We start from the raw sequence: 14,049 nt of genomic DNA on the forward strand, positions 1-14,049 counted from the left end.
AAACTATTAAGCCTACTTTACCTTCTAATCCTAAATGCAATATCTTCATTCATTAAGAATAGAATTTATTTACATAGCAATCAATTGAAATTCCTAAAATGTACTGTTATTTTTATTTTTTTTTTACCCGATTGTGATTGTTGTGTTTGCCAGTTGTTGTTTCTACAAGTCGCTATGTAGCCACACTGTGTTGAGCCCTGGTATCATTGCATATTTTGCTATGACCATACCTTTTCTTTTGCTTCCAGGTCAGGCTGTTCTAGTGTTTTGTGGATCAGAGAGAGCTGGTCCTGTACCTAAGGCTAACAGCTCTTTTCCTACTCAGGGTGACATATCTGCTTGTAATGCCTTGTGTTTTTTAATTTTCTCCAGCATTCCAACTCTGATATTGTAAAACAATTAAACTTCATGTAAGTTTAGACTAGCGCAGTGTTTCACCCAGAAATGTTTTTAAACTGGGTGGGAAGAAATTTTAGGTGGGTGGCAGCCCCTGAATTGTGACCCAGTTTTTCAGTAACCATCCAAAAACAGCCAGGTGGTTGCTAAAAAAAAATGCCGGGTGGGGAGCCCGGCTAAAGAGTGCTAGAAAGAAGACTGCTAGCGGTAAAAAAAACGCAGCATTTACTGCTTTCCCAGATGAGAGGCATTTGGGAGTGGTTAGAGACAGTAACCACTAGGCTTTTTCAGGTGTTTGTGCAGACATTCACATGGCTTACAAAGCAATGTGTTGGGTTTTTTTCCTTTGCCGTTGCAAATCAAGTCTGACGGCGGAGCTTTTGGTGCAAGATCTTGACAAATACCAATATATGTATCGGCAACAGCTAAGATGCCTAATCTTTTGTGATTTTAGAGTTAGAATTTAGAATTTGCGGTGTCCACCTGCTAGTAATGTCACAACAGTCATTTAGCCTTTATTCTTTTGTCTGTCTCGCTAATTGTCATTTATTTTTTAGTTTCAGCCAAAAGCTGCACCTTTGGAAGGAGGCATACTGCTGACAATAATAGGCTCTAATTTGGGCATCAAGTCGGAGGATATAGAACACATTCAAGTAGCAGATGTGAATTGCGTATTCAGACCTGACAAGTACTCCGTTTCTACCAGGTGACTTCAATGAATTGTTCTTATATTCTTTCCTTAGATAACTGTAAACTCACATGATTTAAAATATAATTGTCTCATTTTAGAATACCAAGAAATATCTAATTTGTGCTGCTACAAAGGCCCTGGTTTGTGTACTGAGTGGGCCTGATTGAGCAGACCCATTATGACTAACATGATGAAATGTCTTTAAAGCAGAGCTAAATTTAAAAAAATAAAAAATTGTAAGTCGCCAGGTTCCTTATTTCAGGAGGGACTAGTTTAGTTTAGCTTTTTAACTGTACATCAATGTTCTGTGAAATGTATCATACTGGTTTGGGAATTCCAAAGGTGTTGGCTACAGAGCCAATGGCCTGATTTTTCCCCAGTCTTGCTCACCTACTGTGCTGTTAGCAACATTTCACCAGACAGGAAGCAAAGGAAGCTCTCCAACAACAAAACTCCCAGAAATAAACAAATGGCCCAACTGAGCCCTGCAAAAAATGGAGGGGTTCTAGTCCTTTCCCCATTCTATCCAAAACTAAAACAATAAACATTTCTGCTAAAAATACTTACATTATTGGTACATCTTACACTGGTGACGTGCTGATTGTTAGATCATTAAAAATGTCCTTGCAGATCTGGGTATGAAATACATTTTTAATAACACGTAAGAGAATTGCTTCTAATATGTAATCCTCATCACTATATTTCACTATTTTTAATTATTCATCAAGGAATGTTCTTATCTGCTTGTTTAATATGTTCAGGTACCCCTAAATTAATGTTTTGAGTGGAACCTGTCACATATGTACATCCTCAATACAAAAAGTGTCTCTTGTAGTGTTACAGTAGTGCAGGGGTACCTCTTTTACTTGCTTTTATTTACCTTCTATTCCCTTTTTTCAGGATAGTACAATCAGAGTAAAGTCAGTTGTACTTATTCCTAATAATTTAGTGACTTGAGTGTAGTAAACTATTATAGCAGTCAGGAGAGGTGAGCAGTGGTTGCCTCCACATTTCTTTTATATATTTCCTTATGTGAGTCATACTGTTTCATGTAGATAAGTTGTGATAGTAACAGTATGTAGGTATTTCCTTTATAGAAAGCAGTGTAACACACTTTGGAAAAAGGTGTCAGAAAAAGCCTCGAATAATTTCATTTATATGCGGTCTTCCTTGATAACTTGAAACATTTCTGTTGGGAATAACTTAACAACATTTCATGGTGTGAGACACTACACAGATCTGGAATCTAGCACCTCTAAAAGTGGAAAATTGCTGTCTCTCACTTTAGTATTGTGTGTGCTTAATGAGCTAGAGGAAGTTCCTAATTGCCAGACATAAAACATAGGTTTATTTCTTATGTCTGTTGTAATTTGATGTGATATGGACTGCAGTACCGCATTTATCATGGAACATGTGAGCAGTATTCAGAATTAGTTAAGGAGTGGTTCCTTAATAGTCCTTTTTCTTGGGCTGCTAAGCTATGTTTATTTTAAGGTAATTACAATGTCAATCTTTTGTTAAAGAACTTTTTTCATGGTCACATGGCACCATCTGTATCTAGTATTCACTTTAAATATTAATCTTCTCCCAGGTATTCGAATTGTACAGCAATTTTTTTATGCTTTTGAATACAAACTTGTGGCGGCTCTGTATTCATTTTATGGTCCAACTCTGCAAACATCTGATCTCTATAATTGACTCTCCCAAATTCTAATAGGTCTTATTGTTGTCTCTTCTAATCAGCATAAAGAGAGTTACAAATATGACAGTTCTAGTGGTAATGTCATAAATACCATCAGAAATGCTGAGAGTCGTCTCTATTGGAGTCATACATTGGATCAAGTCCTAATGAAATTCCCAGCTATTGCAAGTTTAGATAAATGAATTGGAAAACAATTGTTGCTGATTTGGGGCTTCATTTTTTTGCAAGGAAGCTTAAGGCATGGATAACACCTGTGATTAAATCTCTTTTCTTAGAGATTTAACCTCTTGTTGGCTGTAATTGATTTTGCAGCAGTCTAAAATAAGTGAGAAGCTAATGAGGTTATCATCCACAAGCAGTTAATTCTCTTAGTAGCATAGATTAGTTGCTCATGTAGCCTGAGGCTTAAAATGTTTGTTTAGTGATCCTGTTTTTGGAGAGCTTGTAGAGCAGTGCAGAGAATCATATGTCCACAAGGCTAATACAGAGCACAACCAGAGCATCTCTGCCATGTGACATGACAACAGCATTATTCTCTAACTCTGAATTATACATTTTGTGCCTGAGCTTTGCAGTTATGAAAGATAAATGTATTTTGGTGCATTTTTAACTCTTTTTCTTTTATGTGTAGGGTTGTATGCGAGGTAGGACAAGCCGCTGATGAAGGAACAGGAAATGTTCAAATACGAGTGAAAGGGAAGGATGGAGTGTCACCAGACAGTCTTACTTTTACATACCAGGTCGGTGGAAATTTTTTCTCCATTTTTTTTCAGTTCACTGAAAATTAAACGTTAATTTTCATGGTAATAGGCAGTCCAGTCTCTCACTCTGCAGACGGACGGTTGGCAGGCAGGCCACACAGGTATGCACCGCACCCTCTTACCTTAAAATGCATGTCAAGCCAAAAAATTTCCCCATTAAGTTAGTTTTTCCAGAAGGGAAAGTTCGTATTGACCTTGGTATCACCAAAATGTGCCTAGCCTCCGGCTTAAACTAAATAGTAAAGAGAGGGGGAAAAGAGAAAAGAAAGAAAAAAAGAGGCTTTTATAGGGCACTCATAAACTTTCTAATGTAAAACAGAAACTTTTATTTCATTAAAAATGTTAAATTATGCTAAATAAAAACAGTATTGAAATATTTTACATGGAATGTGTCACAACACTTTCAGTATCATTCAAATTTTTGTACATCTGAAGAGCAAACAAAAGTACAGGAATGAGAGGGTCTCCCTTCCCGACATGTTTCGCCTAATAAGGCTTCCTCAGGGGAGTGTGGGGGATCCAAAAGCAACACTTGAGAAAAACAACAAATATTATTTTTTTAAATAAACCAAAAATTACAATATTTTAACAATCCAAATTCAGCACAAAGAAGAAATGGCTTCCAAAGTCATTATATTATCTTTAATTGATCGCTTACAATTGATTGTAAGCGTCATGCAATATTCGGATCCTATAACAAAACAACGAATATAAGATGCTGGGAATTAGCTGCAGATCCTATTGTTTAGAGAATTGTTGTATTCTAGTGAAAACAGAAAACTGTACAAAAGGGATGTATCAGGAATCATGAGACTTGCGGCTTGCAGATGTTAAATTTGTCAAGTGCTATCGTATGAGCAAACTCCCTCCCATCCTTCGTAGGGACCTAGAGCTCAGAAAAAGAAAAAAAATTTAATCAATGTCAAAAAGTGAAAAAAAAAGGAAAAATCCTAATCAAAAAATGAGTGGAAACCACCTCCCTTGAACATAACATAGAGAGTCCCTTTTGGTTTCACAAGTTTTAACACTATGCCATGTACTTACAGTTACCCTGTACAAAGATATTCATCTAATACCACTATACTGAGTCCATTCGATAAAGATAGTCATCACATAAAGACTGGCAATTACCATACGACAGACATTGACATCTAAAACTTGATGACATTATAAATATCCATGTCTTCAAAGGGTTAATCTCATAATAAGTAGAAAAGGATATGAACACAGTCAAAAAAGAGTATATATTCACAGAAAAGACTTAAAGGACAAGACATCATTTAGATCATGTGGTATCAGGGTATTAAGATTGTAGCTCCATTTGGTTTCTGCTTAAAAGAGGCCTATATCTAAATTTCCCCCTCTAGGGATGGGGAAAACTCTCCCTAAGGCTGAAAAGCATATGACCGTATTGTCAAATTTTTGTATCGTGCCTTCATGATGACTAATCGGAGTGGTCATTTTCCCAATAATAATGAAGTACAAATGCCCATAGATTCTTTTCCTGAATTGCCATGAAATCAAATAGACTATCCCAAACGGGGAAAAATCAATGTGATGTCTGTGTATGTGCCATTTGTTGTTAGGTAGAAGGAAACGTTTTTGTATGTTGAGCCATGGGCACTGAGCACATTTGCCGCATCGCACGGTCCCTGGTTCTAACAGAGTGTCGAGTTCCCTGGGAGCTTTCGAAAAATGACTGTGGACCAAAGTATCTCTCAAGGAACTCGATTTTCCTATATGTCACAGTTAGATAAGGATTCAAGAATTTCCTAGTTTTCAAATCGCTCAGTAGAATCCCCCAATGTCTCTTTGAAATTTTTTGCACCGTCAAGGATTGATTGTTAAATGTGGTTATGATTCTAACCTTGTTCTCCTCTGGGGTTACTTTAGTTTGTGTGGTAAGGGGATCTCTTTCTTTCGAGGAAGCTTGTATATAAGCTCTCTTAAGAATCTTTTTGCTGTAACCGTGAACTAAGACCCGTTCTTGTAGCGTCCTGGATTTGTTTTTAAAATCTGCAATATCAGTACAATTCCTTAGTAACCTTAAATACTGACTTAAAGGTATACTTTTCTTGTGAGAGTAAGGGTGGGCACTTCTCATATGTGAAATGGTATTACCCACCATCTCCTTATGATAAAAGGTGGTACCTAAACCACCAAAATCAGTGATTGTGACGAAAATATCCAAAAATTGTATTTTACATCTATCAAATGTTGTAAACTTTAGGTTATAATCATTCACCTGTATCTCTGCAAACAAACTTTGCAGGGCTATTTCAGTGCTGGTTCATATCATAAAGATATCGTCTATATATCTTTTCCAAGAAAAAAAAAACTATATATATGGCTTAATAAAGATAAACAATATCTTTAAACAATATATATGGCTTAATACGGGGACTCTGAAACAGTTCGTATTCCCAGTAACCAGGAAAGAGGTTACCATACGAAGGTGCACATTTCGTGCCCATACCCACGCCCAAAGTTTGGAGATAGTATTGATCTCCAAAGGTGAAGATATTTCTGGTGAGGATGAATTCCAAGGTTTGTAAATTAAATAAAAAATTCTCTTTTAAATTACAAAGTTTGAGTGCCTTATAACAGCCTATTTTTTTTCTTTCTTTTCTATTTTCTTCCCTCTCATTAAGCCAAAACATTTTTATTTAACCATTTGTGTTTTACTACCAATATTGCTATTCATTCATGTATGGAAAAAATTTGTATCAATTAACAAACATTATTACATTTAGCAATTTATCAGATAACTTTGAATGTATTGCTAACCACAGTTTTCACTTAATTATACTTGGTCCCACTGCAAATCCTCCTATGTCCCCCATGTCCACCTTTAGTGCAGTCCTTATAGCTGTATGCATAAGGACTCATTGGAACTCATTTAGTTCTGCTCTTTTTAAAAGTAAAATTGGAGGACACGTTTTGGTTCATGTGGGCATATGACATGACCCTGCTGTGTTACCATTTCATGGACAATAAAATAATAAAAAGATTAATGGTTAACAGATGAGTGTCTATTTTACAAAACGTTTGCTTCTAAAAAAAAAATTAAATCATTTGGAGACTGGTTGAAAGTTTTATTTCAATAGTTACATAAACTTCTATATAATTTTTTTATCCCAGTTGGAAAGGGGGGCAGTTGAAATGTAAATGCTATCCAGTTAATTGACAATTAGTTAAAAAGATGTCCCAATAGTTAGGGCCCTCTACACCCATGCAGTTTGCTATGGTGCATTAAAAAAATCTAAGAAAATGCATGCAGCACAGAATACGTCAATGTGTGCTGGACTGGAAAAAATGTTGCACATGTACAGTCTTTGGTCTTTTTTAAAGCATTAGCCAACTGACAGCACTCCCCAATGTGTGTGCAATTAATGCATTGCCACACACGCTCCTGGTGTGGATGGGCCCTAATTGGCCCATGTATTCACCAAACCATCAGTCCGAAGAAAGTGAAATTATAGGGAAAGGTTTTAAAAATAATATGCAATACATGGCCAGACTACATCAACAAAGAGAATGTCACGAATTGTCTCATATATGAATTGCTCAGTCTCAACAAGAAGTATACGTGACAAGCTTCACAATGCAGAATTTTACGGTATTTCTTCAGCACTATAAATGTGTTATCTTCAACACTAGTAAAAGTTTAGTATATTATTAGTATATTATTTCACTTTAATACAGAGTGTAAAGCTGTAGCTAATAGAGGTTTCTATTCATGAACACCACCTTTTGTTTTTTGTGACAACACTGAACTGACAGGTAAGAATGCCGTAGGACCTAATCTGTGATGCTTACGGCTCAGTTGCTGTAATCCTTCTCTAGTTTCTATCATAACTAGAGGCAATGCAAATGAGTTTTAGATTGATGCTAACACCACTGCATCAGCTTCTTCCGATCTAAGCTCTGTGCTTCCTTTGTGTCGGAGGATACTGTCAGAGGGTACCAACAAGCTGTCGACTTCTCTTGGCTCTCTTCCTAGTGCATACAGGAAGTGTGGAATATCTGATGCTCTTTGGCACGGTAGCTTCAGATCAAAGCTGACATCTGCCCTTTTGGGACTGCAAGAAGCTTCTGTTTTCTTCTTTCATTTATGGAATTCATTAATGAGGCTTCTTTATACAGTTTCTAAGTTATCTACAGAATATGTATTTCTCCAGGGAAAATAAGTAATATTGCCAGGGCTGGAGGGCAACACATACCAAAAAACAATAACAATGATTGTTAATGTTTGATTGCATTAAGGAAGTACAGAACACAACCATAGACCCCACTTCCTCTGTCTTTACTTTGGATTTAGTACCCTGACCTTATGTGAGCAGCAGAACTAGTAAACATTTACCAGGTATGCCACACTGAGGTAGATGCACTTTTTGCTTTGAGAGTGTAGTGTAATTTTATAGAGATCTATACAAAAACTGAGGAGGAAAGGGGACAAAGGGGCTTTGTCATGTTTTACAAGGTGAAGAATCACTTTTTGTGCTAGTGACTAGCACTGAAAGTTTAGGGGTAAATTTAAATGTTAAGTGGTCACCAGAACAAAAATAGATGATGATCTTCCAGTGAGGGCACTTCGATTTCCATTAGAGGAGACTTTTCCTTATTTCCTATTTTTGAAAAGCGGGAGAAAATTTTACCAATGGGGAATTTAGGATTTAAAACGGGATTTAGTTGTTTTATATGCCACTAAAATTACAATTTGGTTTTAGATATACTATAAATCAGAATTCATACATAAAGCCCATTGTGGTGGTAATTTGTTCTAGTTTTGCTGAGCGCTCTATTAAATCATTGACAGTAGGCTAATACAATTAATACTAGTATTGTAATTTATGACAGGCAAATCTAAAACTGTATGTCCATTACTAGACTGCATTAAATCATTAAATAACATTTATTTTTTCTAGATTCCAAAACCTACTTTGGTGAAACCAGGTGAAGGTGTGCTTGCTGGGGGCACATACATAACGATAACTGGAAACATGTTGGAAACTGGATCTAAAAGTGATGTCCGTGTGGCTCTTGATGACATCAACTGTGACGTGTACGTGAAGAATTGAGAAATCTGTTTATTCTGTTGTATGAGACTGCCCTGCTTTAGAGTGTATAACTGCATCTTTCTGATAAATGTGATAATGTAATCTTGGGCAGCATATTAACCTGATTCCATGTATGTAGCATCCAATCAGATTCCCTATTCCTTTTGTCAGAGTAAATGAAAGAGCCTGGTTATTATATATGCCTACAGATTGGGATTATTCTTCCTTAGGCACATTTATTACCTGTTTATTTTCTTGAATTTCTACCTAATGTGCTCAGTGAGAAACATTCAGATTTAACTAGTTACCTCCTTTAGTGGGCATTATAGAAGGGTTTCTCTGAGCACTTTAATTATGAAATGTCACCATTGTTTGGAAGAAATACTTTGAATATTTGTCTATTTGTAAAGGGTTTTTCTAAAGCCCCGCATAGACAGACTTTTTTTTCACTCCCATGATTATTCTTACATTTATTTTTCCAGTTTTGTCAGCAAAGTCTTATTATATATAGCTTATGTTCTTAGTCTGTTGATGAGTACAATTTCAGGTACAGAGACTTACACTCCGGCTTTTGTTCAGGAATTCTGTATTGTGCTATCTTTGAGGGAGTTAAGTGGGTCATAGTCTTGCAGAGTCGCAGAAACCTGAATGAAACATGAGAATTAATTAGGAGGGAAGGGAATTCACTGACTGCCTGGATAAACAGAGCAGAGGAATTTGTTAATACAATGTTCGGGCATTTTACAATAGGGAATGTTTTTTTTTTTTTTTTTTTTTTTGCGCCAGATTTCTGCCAAGTTATGTTTAAAAGGTTACACTAATCAGGGCAGGAAATTATGAACCCATCTGAAAGATTTAACTGTCTAGAAGGCAGATATTTGGCATACTACTTTGTCCTGTACTGTGTCTTGTAAGACACAATTTTAACTCTGTCTATTCTGGAAGATGGCAAACCATGTTAGTGTGGTACTGCTTCTCTAAAGAAAATTCATTAGCATCTTGTAATAAAACAAAGACAACTTGGCTTACTGAAAGAACATTCCAGCTTTCTTTTGTTTGCTTATAACAGAAGCGTAATGCACCCTTTATGCTGATCTGTGCTAGTAAAGTTATTTTAAGACTACGGATATTGTGTGATTTATCAGATTCTTTTTGGTTGATTACAGTAAAGAATGCTGCATCAATGAAGGGGTTACTGTGATACTCACCAAAACCTTTGACTTCAAACTGTGCAGGCAAACTTGCCAAATAGTTCCAGCTGTCCCTGTTGTATTTTCGTAGCTTTGCTTTGAGTTTTGCCAATTTGGCTGAGGAGATCCACAGTGATTAGCAACAAATGCTCCATGATTTTCAATTGCTTTTTAAATAATAAGTAACTTCAGCCAATCCTACTCCAATTAATATTCACCTCTATAGTTCTCTGTTCACTAAATAACAGAGAAGCATTGTAGACGTTATGGAATACATTTTCCATACTTTTTCATGTGGGATTAAGTACTTTACTGTGTAATATATGCAGTGTGAGATGGACAGGCATAGCTTGGGCCATTGCCAGGTAATACTCCACCTACTTTTGAACATCTAACTGAACATGTGGTATCTATGGTCAGTGTGGAAGCTGATTTCCACATGTATTGCTCATTACAAGATGCAGACCACATCTGGAATATGCAGTCAAGTTTTGAGTAACAGTTCAAAAAAAGGATGTTGTGGAACTGGGGAGAGTGCAGAGAAGGGCAACTAAACCAATAAGTGAGCCATCATGGAGCTCAGCTATGAGGAAACTGAATTTAGTCACCCTTGAGTAGAACCATTTAGGAGGCAAGTTTTCACCATGCATGAATATATAAATGGGCCATATGGAGAAGTTGATACAAAGGACCATGTTCTGTTGTCACTACACTCTTGTGTGTAGTGTGTATGTATGTATGTATGTATGTATGTGTGTGTGTGTGTGTGTGTGTGTGTGTATATATACATCACACATACACACATAATATAACTTATCTGCCATTGAAGACGTCATGCATGCAGGATGCGCAAGTGTATTGCATAGTCCTGCTTTGCTGCTCCTATTGTTTCTCCCATAAGCTGAATAATAAGTTTTAGCTTATCACTGTACAGCTCTACAGTTCTAACAATCGTTTTATTTATTTTTTTTAACAGAATCACATTTGGTGCAGACATAGTGTGTGTTACAGGTGCAGGTAAGAAGGAAGGAGGCGTGGAAGTCGAGTTGCGATATGGCAATTACACAAAGATAAAAGCTGGCCGGTACTATTATAGAAGCAACCCATCTATCAACCAGTTTTACCCAGATCGCAGCTTTGTCAGGTAATGAACAAACTAACTTTAATAATGTTAGTAAACTGACCATATTATTGCAATTGAAAATACTATAAATTTTTCTCTTTTCAAAATGGAGCATGTCTTGTTGCTGTCACCCTGAAGCATGCCATTGAGGTGTGAATGACACAAATGACCTTAGACTGTATTTTCATAAAAAGCTAAGGCTCATAAATGTGTATAGAAGTTTTGGGGTTAGTAAACTGGCTTCAGGGACTAACTAAATTCGGATGGAAATGATTTAAGTGTTTATGATGTTTAGTATGGAAATTGCTGGCTTTAGGGTGTTATGTGGTCCTTGGAAACACAGCACATTTCAAGCACATTTCATACTCAATATTACTGTTCCCTCTGCCAGTTACTGACTGTGTCTGAAGTTTGTGTAACTTGTTGTTTGCATTCTAAAAGTCACTGACAAAAAATCTCCTCCCTTTGTTAATAGTGGAGGAAGACATATCACCATTTCAGGTACAGGATTCAACCTTGTGCAGAATTTCAGCATGATGGCAATGTTACGATCAAGAAGGGAGAAGAGACAGGTGGATGGAGATGGTGCACAATTAGTAAGTGATCTTTCTACAACTTATTTAAAAGTATATTCAACCCCAAGACATAAATGCACTATATTCAAGCTCACCAGTCCTTTTCTTTGGAAGAGACAGTGACTAACATATGTCAGGGTTCTCCTCCGAATTTTTTTTTACGCTGGGTGGGAAAAAACTGTAGGTTGGTGACAGCCCCTGGAACGTCAACAAACTTTTGTGTAACCACTCAAAATAGCCAGGTGGTTACTAAACGTGCCAGGTGGTGCACCCAGCTAAAAGAGGCTGGGGAGAAAACTGTATATGTATAAGGCTTTTCACTAGACAAATAGGGTTGGTATGCACAAACACTGCCATTTTGCACCAGAAAAAATTGCATATAGCATCCATTTGGCTTCCTTAATTTAAAACCTGCTCAACAGTGACATGCAGAAGGTCACAGGAAGGTCTTTTACTGAAATCCATTGTGGTTGTTATATAGCTGGTTACAATGCAAGGAACAAGTAGCAGAGTTTGTCTAAATAATAAGTAAGGTTGTCTGATTTAATTTGGAAGCATTTACCTGACAGCTGGGCTTCTTTTTGCCTTAACATTTTTAGATTCTTGTTAAATAATCCATGTTTATTAAATATTCATCTAGGGAAGAACAGTCCCTACAATTAATTCTAACCAGTTGCTGATTATTTACTGCTCTAATCCTGGCATGTCAAACTCAAATGAAACAGATTGGCCTCACAATAATAGGTCCATGTGAGGTCTGGTAAAGGCTCATATTACCTTGATTGTCGGGAAATTAGGGAACTTTGATAGTAGTAATGTTCAGAGTTTTTTTCTGGTGCTTCAGGGTCAGAACGAGAAAGTGACAGGGATGCACGTGGTCCAGAAAATGAAAACCAAATGTCTGCTTTTGACCAGAGAAATCCGTTTTAATCCACCCCTTTCCCTTGTGTGGTCGTCATTTATGAATTTCTTGCTGCTCATGTTAGCCAGTTTCTTACTCCATGAAGTGTCACATGATACTGTATTACCAACCTCGATGCATAAATTGTGTGTGTTTTTTTCTTTTCCGTATGGTGTGGTTTTATGTGGTTTGAGTTCTGTAAGGAAAACCAAAGGGTTATCTTTATTATGGCAGAGTGGCTTTAGTTTTAGAAAGAACTACAGAACTGTACCTTGTACAAAATGATAATAATAATGCATATATTATCAGGGAAAAAGACAGTCTTTTCCTTCAATGTGGAATCTTGAAAAGTATAAACATCTATATTTGTTAAATATGATTTATTTAAATTAGTCTTTCCCCTGCTCATTTATAATCCTCCAAAGATTTTCCATGTTTTTAGTGTTTTCTATTACTTATGTGTCTTCACTATTGATATTTGTCTGTGTCACACAGCATCTCCCTAATCTTTGTACGTTTGACATGTAAACCTTCCTAGTTCTGCAGAGTTATCCTCATTATGTTTTCAGAGGGATCAGTGGTCTTCTCTTACTCTTTACAGATAGAAAGGCAAGAAATCCTTGAGAAAGTCAATGACACTGTAATAATATTCTCCTCACCACAAGTGCCGGAACATATCCTCAACTCTGAGGTTATCTCGTGGATTAAAATGGATGGCTTTGAAACACCTCTGCAGACAGCTGAACTCTCTTTCACTTACGTTGAAGATCCCACTTTTGATAACTTCACAGATGGCATCATGAAGCAAGTGAATAATCTAATTCATGCCAAGGTAATGTATGTCCATCTCTAAGATGGCCAGTAGAAATTTGTGTCCATTTTGCATTTTAGAAGTTACTCAACATTTGTAAACACAAATACACCAAAAAGAAATGGAACATACAACTCATTATAATACTTCTAATGATATATTTTGCTAGTAGTGCCCTCTAGTGTTTGTTTTTGATATCAATCTCTGGGGTATGTATATATGCTATGGATTCTAGATTGTTGTGTGATACAGTGATATACAACTGATATATAGAATTCTTCTTTTTTTAATTATTTTTAATGTATCAAACAAAGGAAGTGTATGGAAGGTTATGGCTTAATTTACAAATTATTTATATGACACATGAAAGGAAAGGATAAAAGGCTTGTTAAGCTACATCTTGTTGAGCCCCAATTCCCTTTTATTTATTTTTTCTTCTGTGTGGTAATCAGGGGTGTAAGAAAACATTAATACTGTATTGTATCACAATACTGTATTGATACTAATAAAGCTCCTTATTTTTTTTTTTCCTAGCCCTTTTCCAGTGCTAAAAAATGTATTATTTAGTAATGTGGTAAACAATGCACCAGGAAACCCCTGATGTCACTGTTGCCAGTGTACACTTTGAGTGATCAAGTATCCAGCAGTCTGCTAATATCGCTGCTGCTAATGTACATTTTAGGGGACTGGCTGATTTGCTATCCCATTTGGTGGTGGTTTGTCAGAGGGTGATCTGGTTCAAACAAATACCATCCGATGATGACAATGAATGTTAGATTATTTTATGGCACTGCTTGGGGACAGGGCAGGTTTGTGATTGCCTAACCAATTTGTCGGTT

The 14,049-nt window shown here is 36.5% G+C and overlaps 1 protein-coding gene and 1 long non-coding RNA gene across 6 annotated transcripts in view; one reads left to right on the forward strand and one right to left on the reverse strand.

The window, feature by feature from the left end:
- PLXNB2 (plexin B2) overlaps window positions 1–14,049 on the forward strand; it is an 81,609-nt gene that overhangs the window by 50,268 nt on the left and 17,292 nt on the right. For all 3 annotated transcript variants that reach the window (XM_072401597.1, XM_072401595.1, XM_072401596.1), the window contains 6 exons: window positions 954–1,102; window positions 3,421–3,529; window positions 8,479–8,615; window positions 10,777–10,944; window positions 11,399–11,519; window positions 13,001–13,231. In XM_072401597.1, the coding sequence (XP_072257698.1) occupies window positions 954–1,102; window positions 3,421–3,529; window positions 8,479–8,615; window positions 10,777–10,944; window positions 11,399–11,519; window positions 13,001–13,231 (915 nt within the window). The remainder of the gene's footprint in view (window positions 1–953; window positions 1,103–3,420; window positions 3,530–8,478; window positions 8,616–10,776; window positions 10,945–11,398; window positions 11,520–13,000; window positions 13,232–14,049) is intronic.
- LOC140324049 (uncharacterized) overlaps window positions 3,853–14,049 on the reverse strand; it is a 51,912-nt gene continuing 41,715 nt past the window's right edge. For 2 of the 3 annotated variants that reach the window (XR_011919476.1, XR_011919474.1), the window contains exons 3-4: window positions 12,276–12,595; window positions 3,853–9,254 (exon numbers count right to left, since the gene is read on the reverse strand). This is a non-coding gene — a long non-coding RNA (uncharacterized lncRNA). The remainder of the gene's footprint in view (window positions 9,255–12,275; window positions 12,596–14,049) is intronic. The other variant, XR_011919475.1, reaches the window with a different exon arrangement.

The sequence above is a fragment of the Pyxicephalus adspersus genome, chromosome 2, assembly GCF_032062135.1.
Source record: "Pyxicephalus adspersus chromosome 2, UCB_Pads_2.0, whole genome shotgun sequence".
NCBI classification, from domain to species: domain Eukaryota; kingdom Metazoa; phylum Chordata; class Amphibia; order Anura; family Pyxicephalidae; genus Pyxicephalus; species Pyxicephalus adspersus.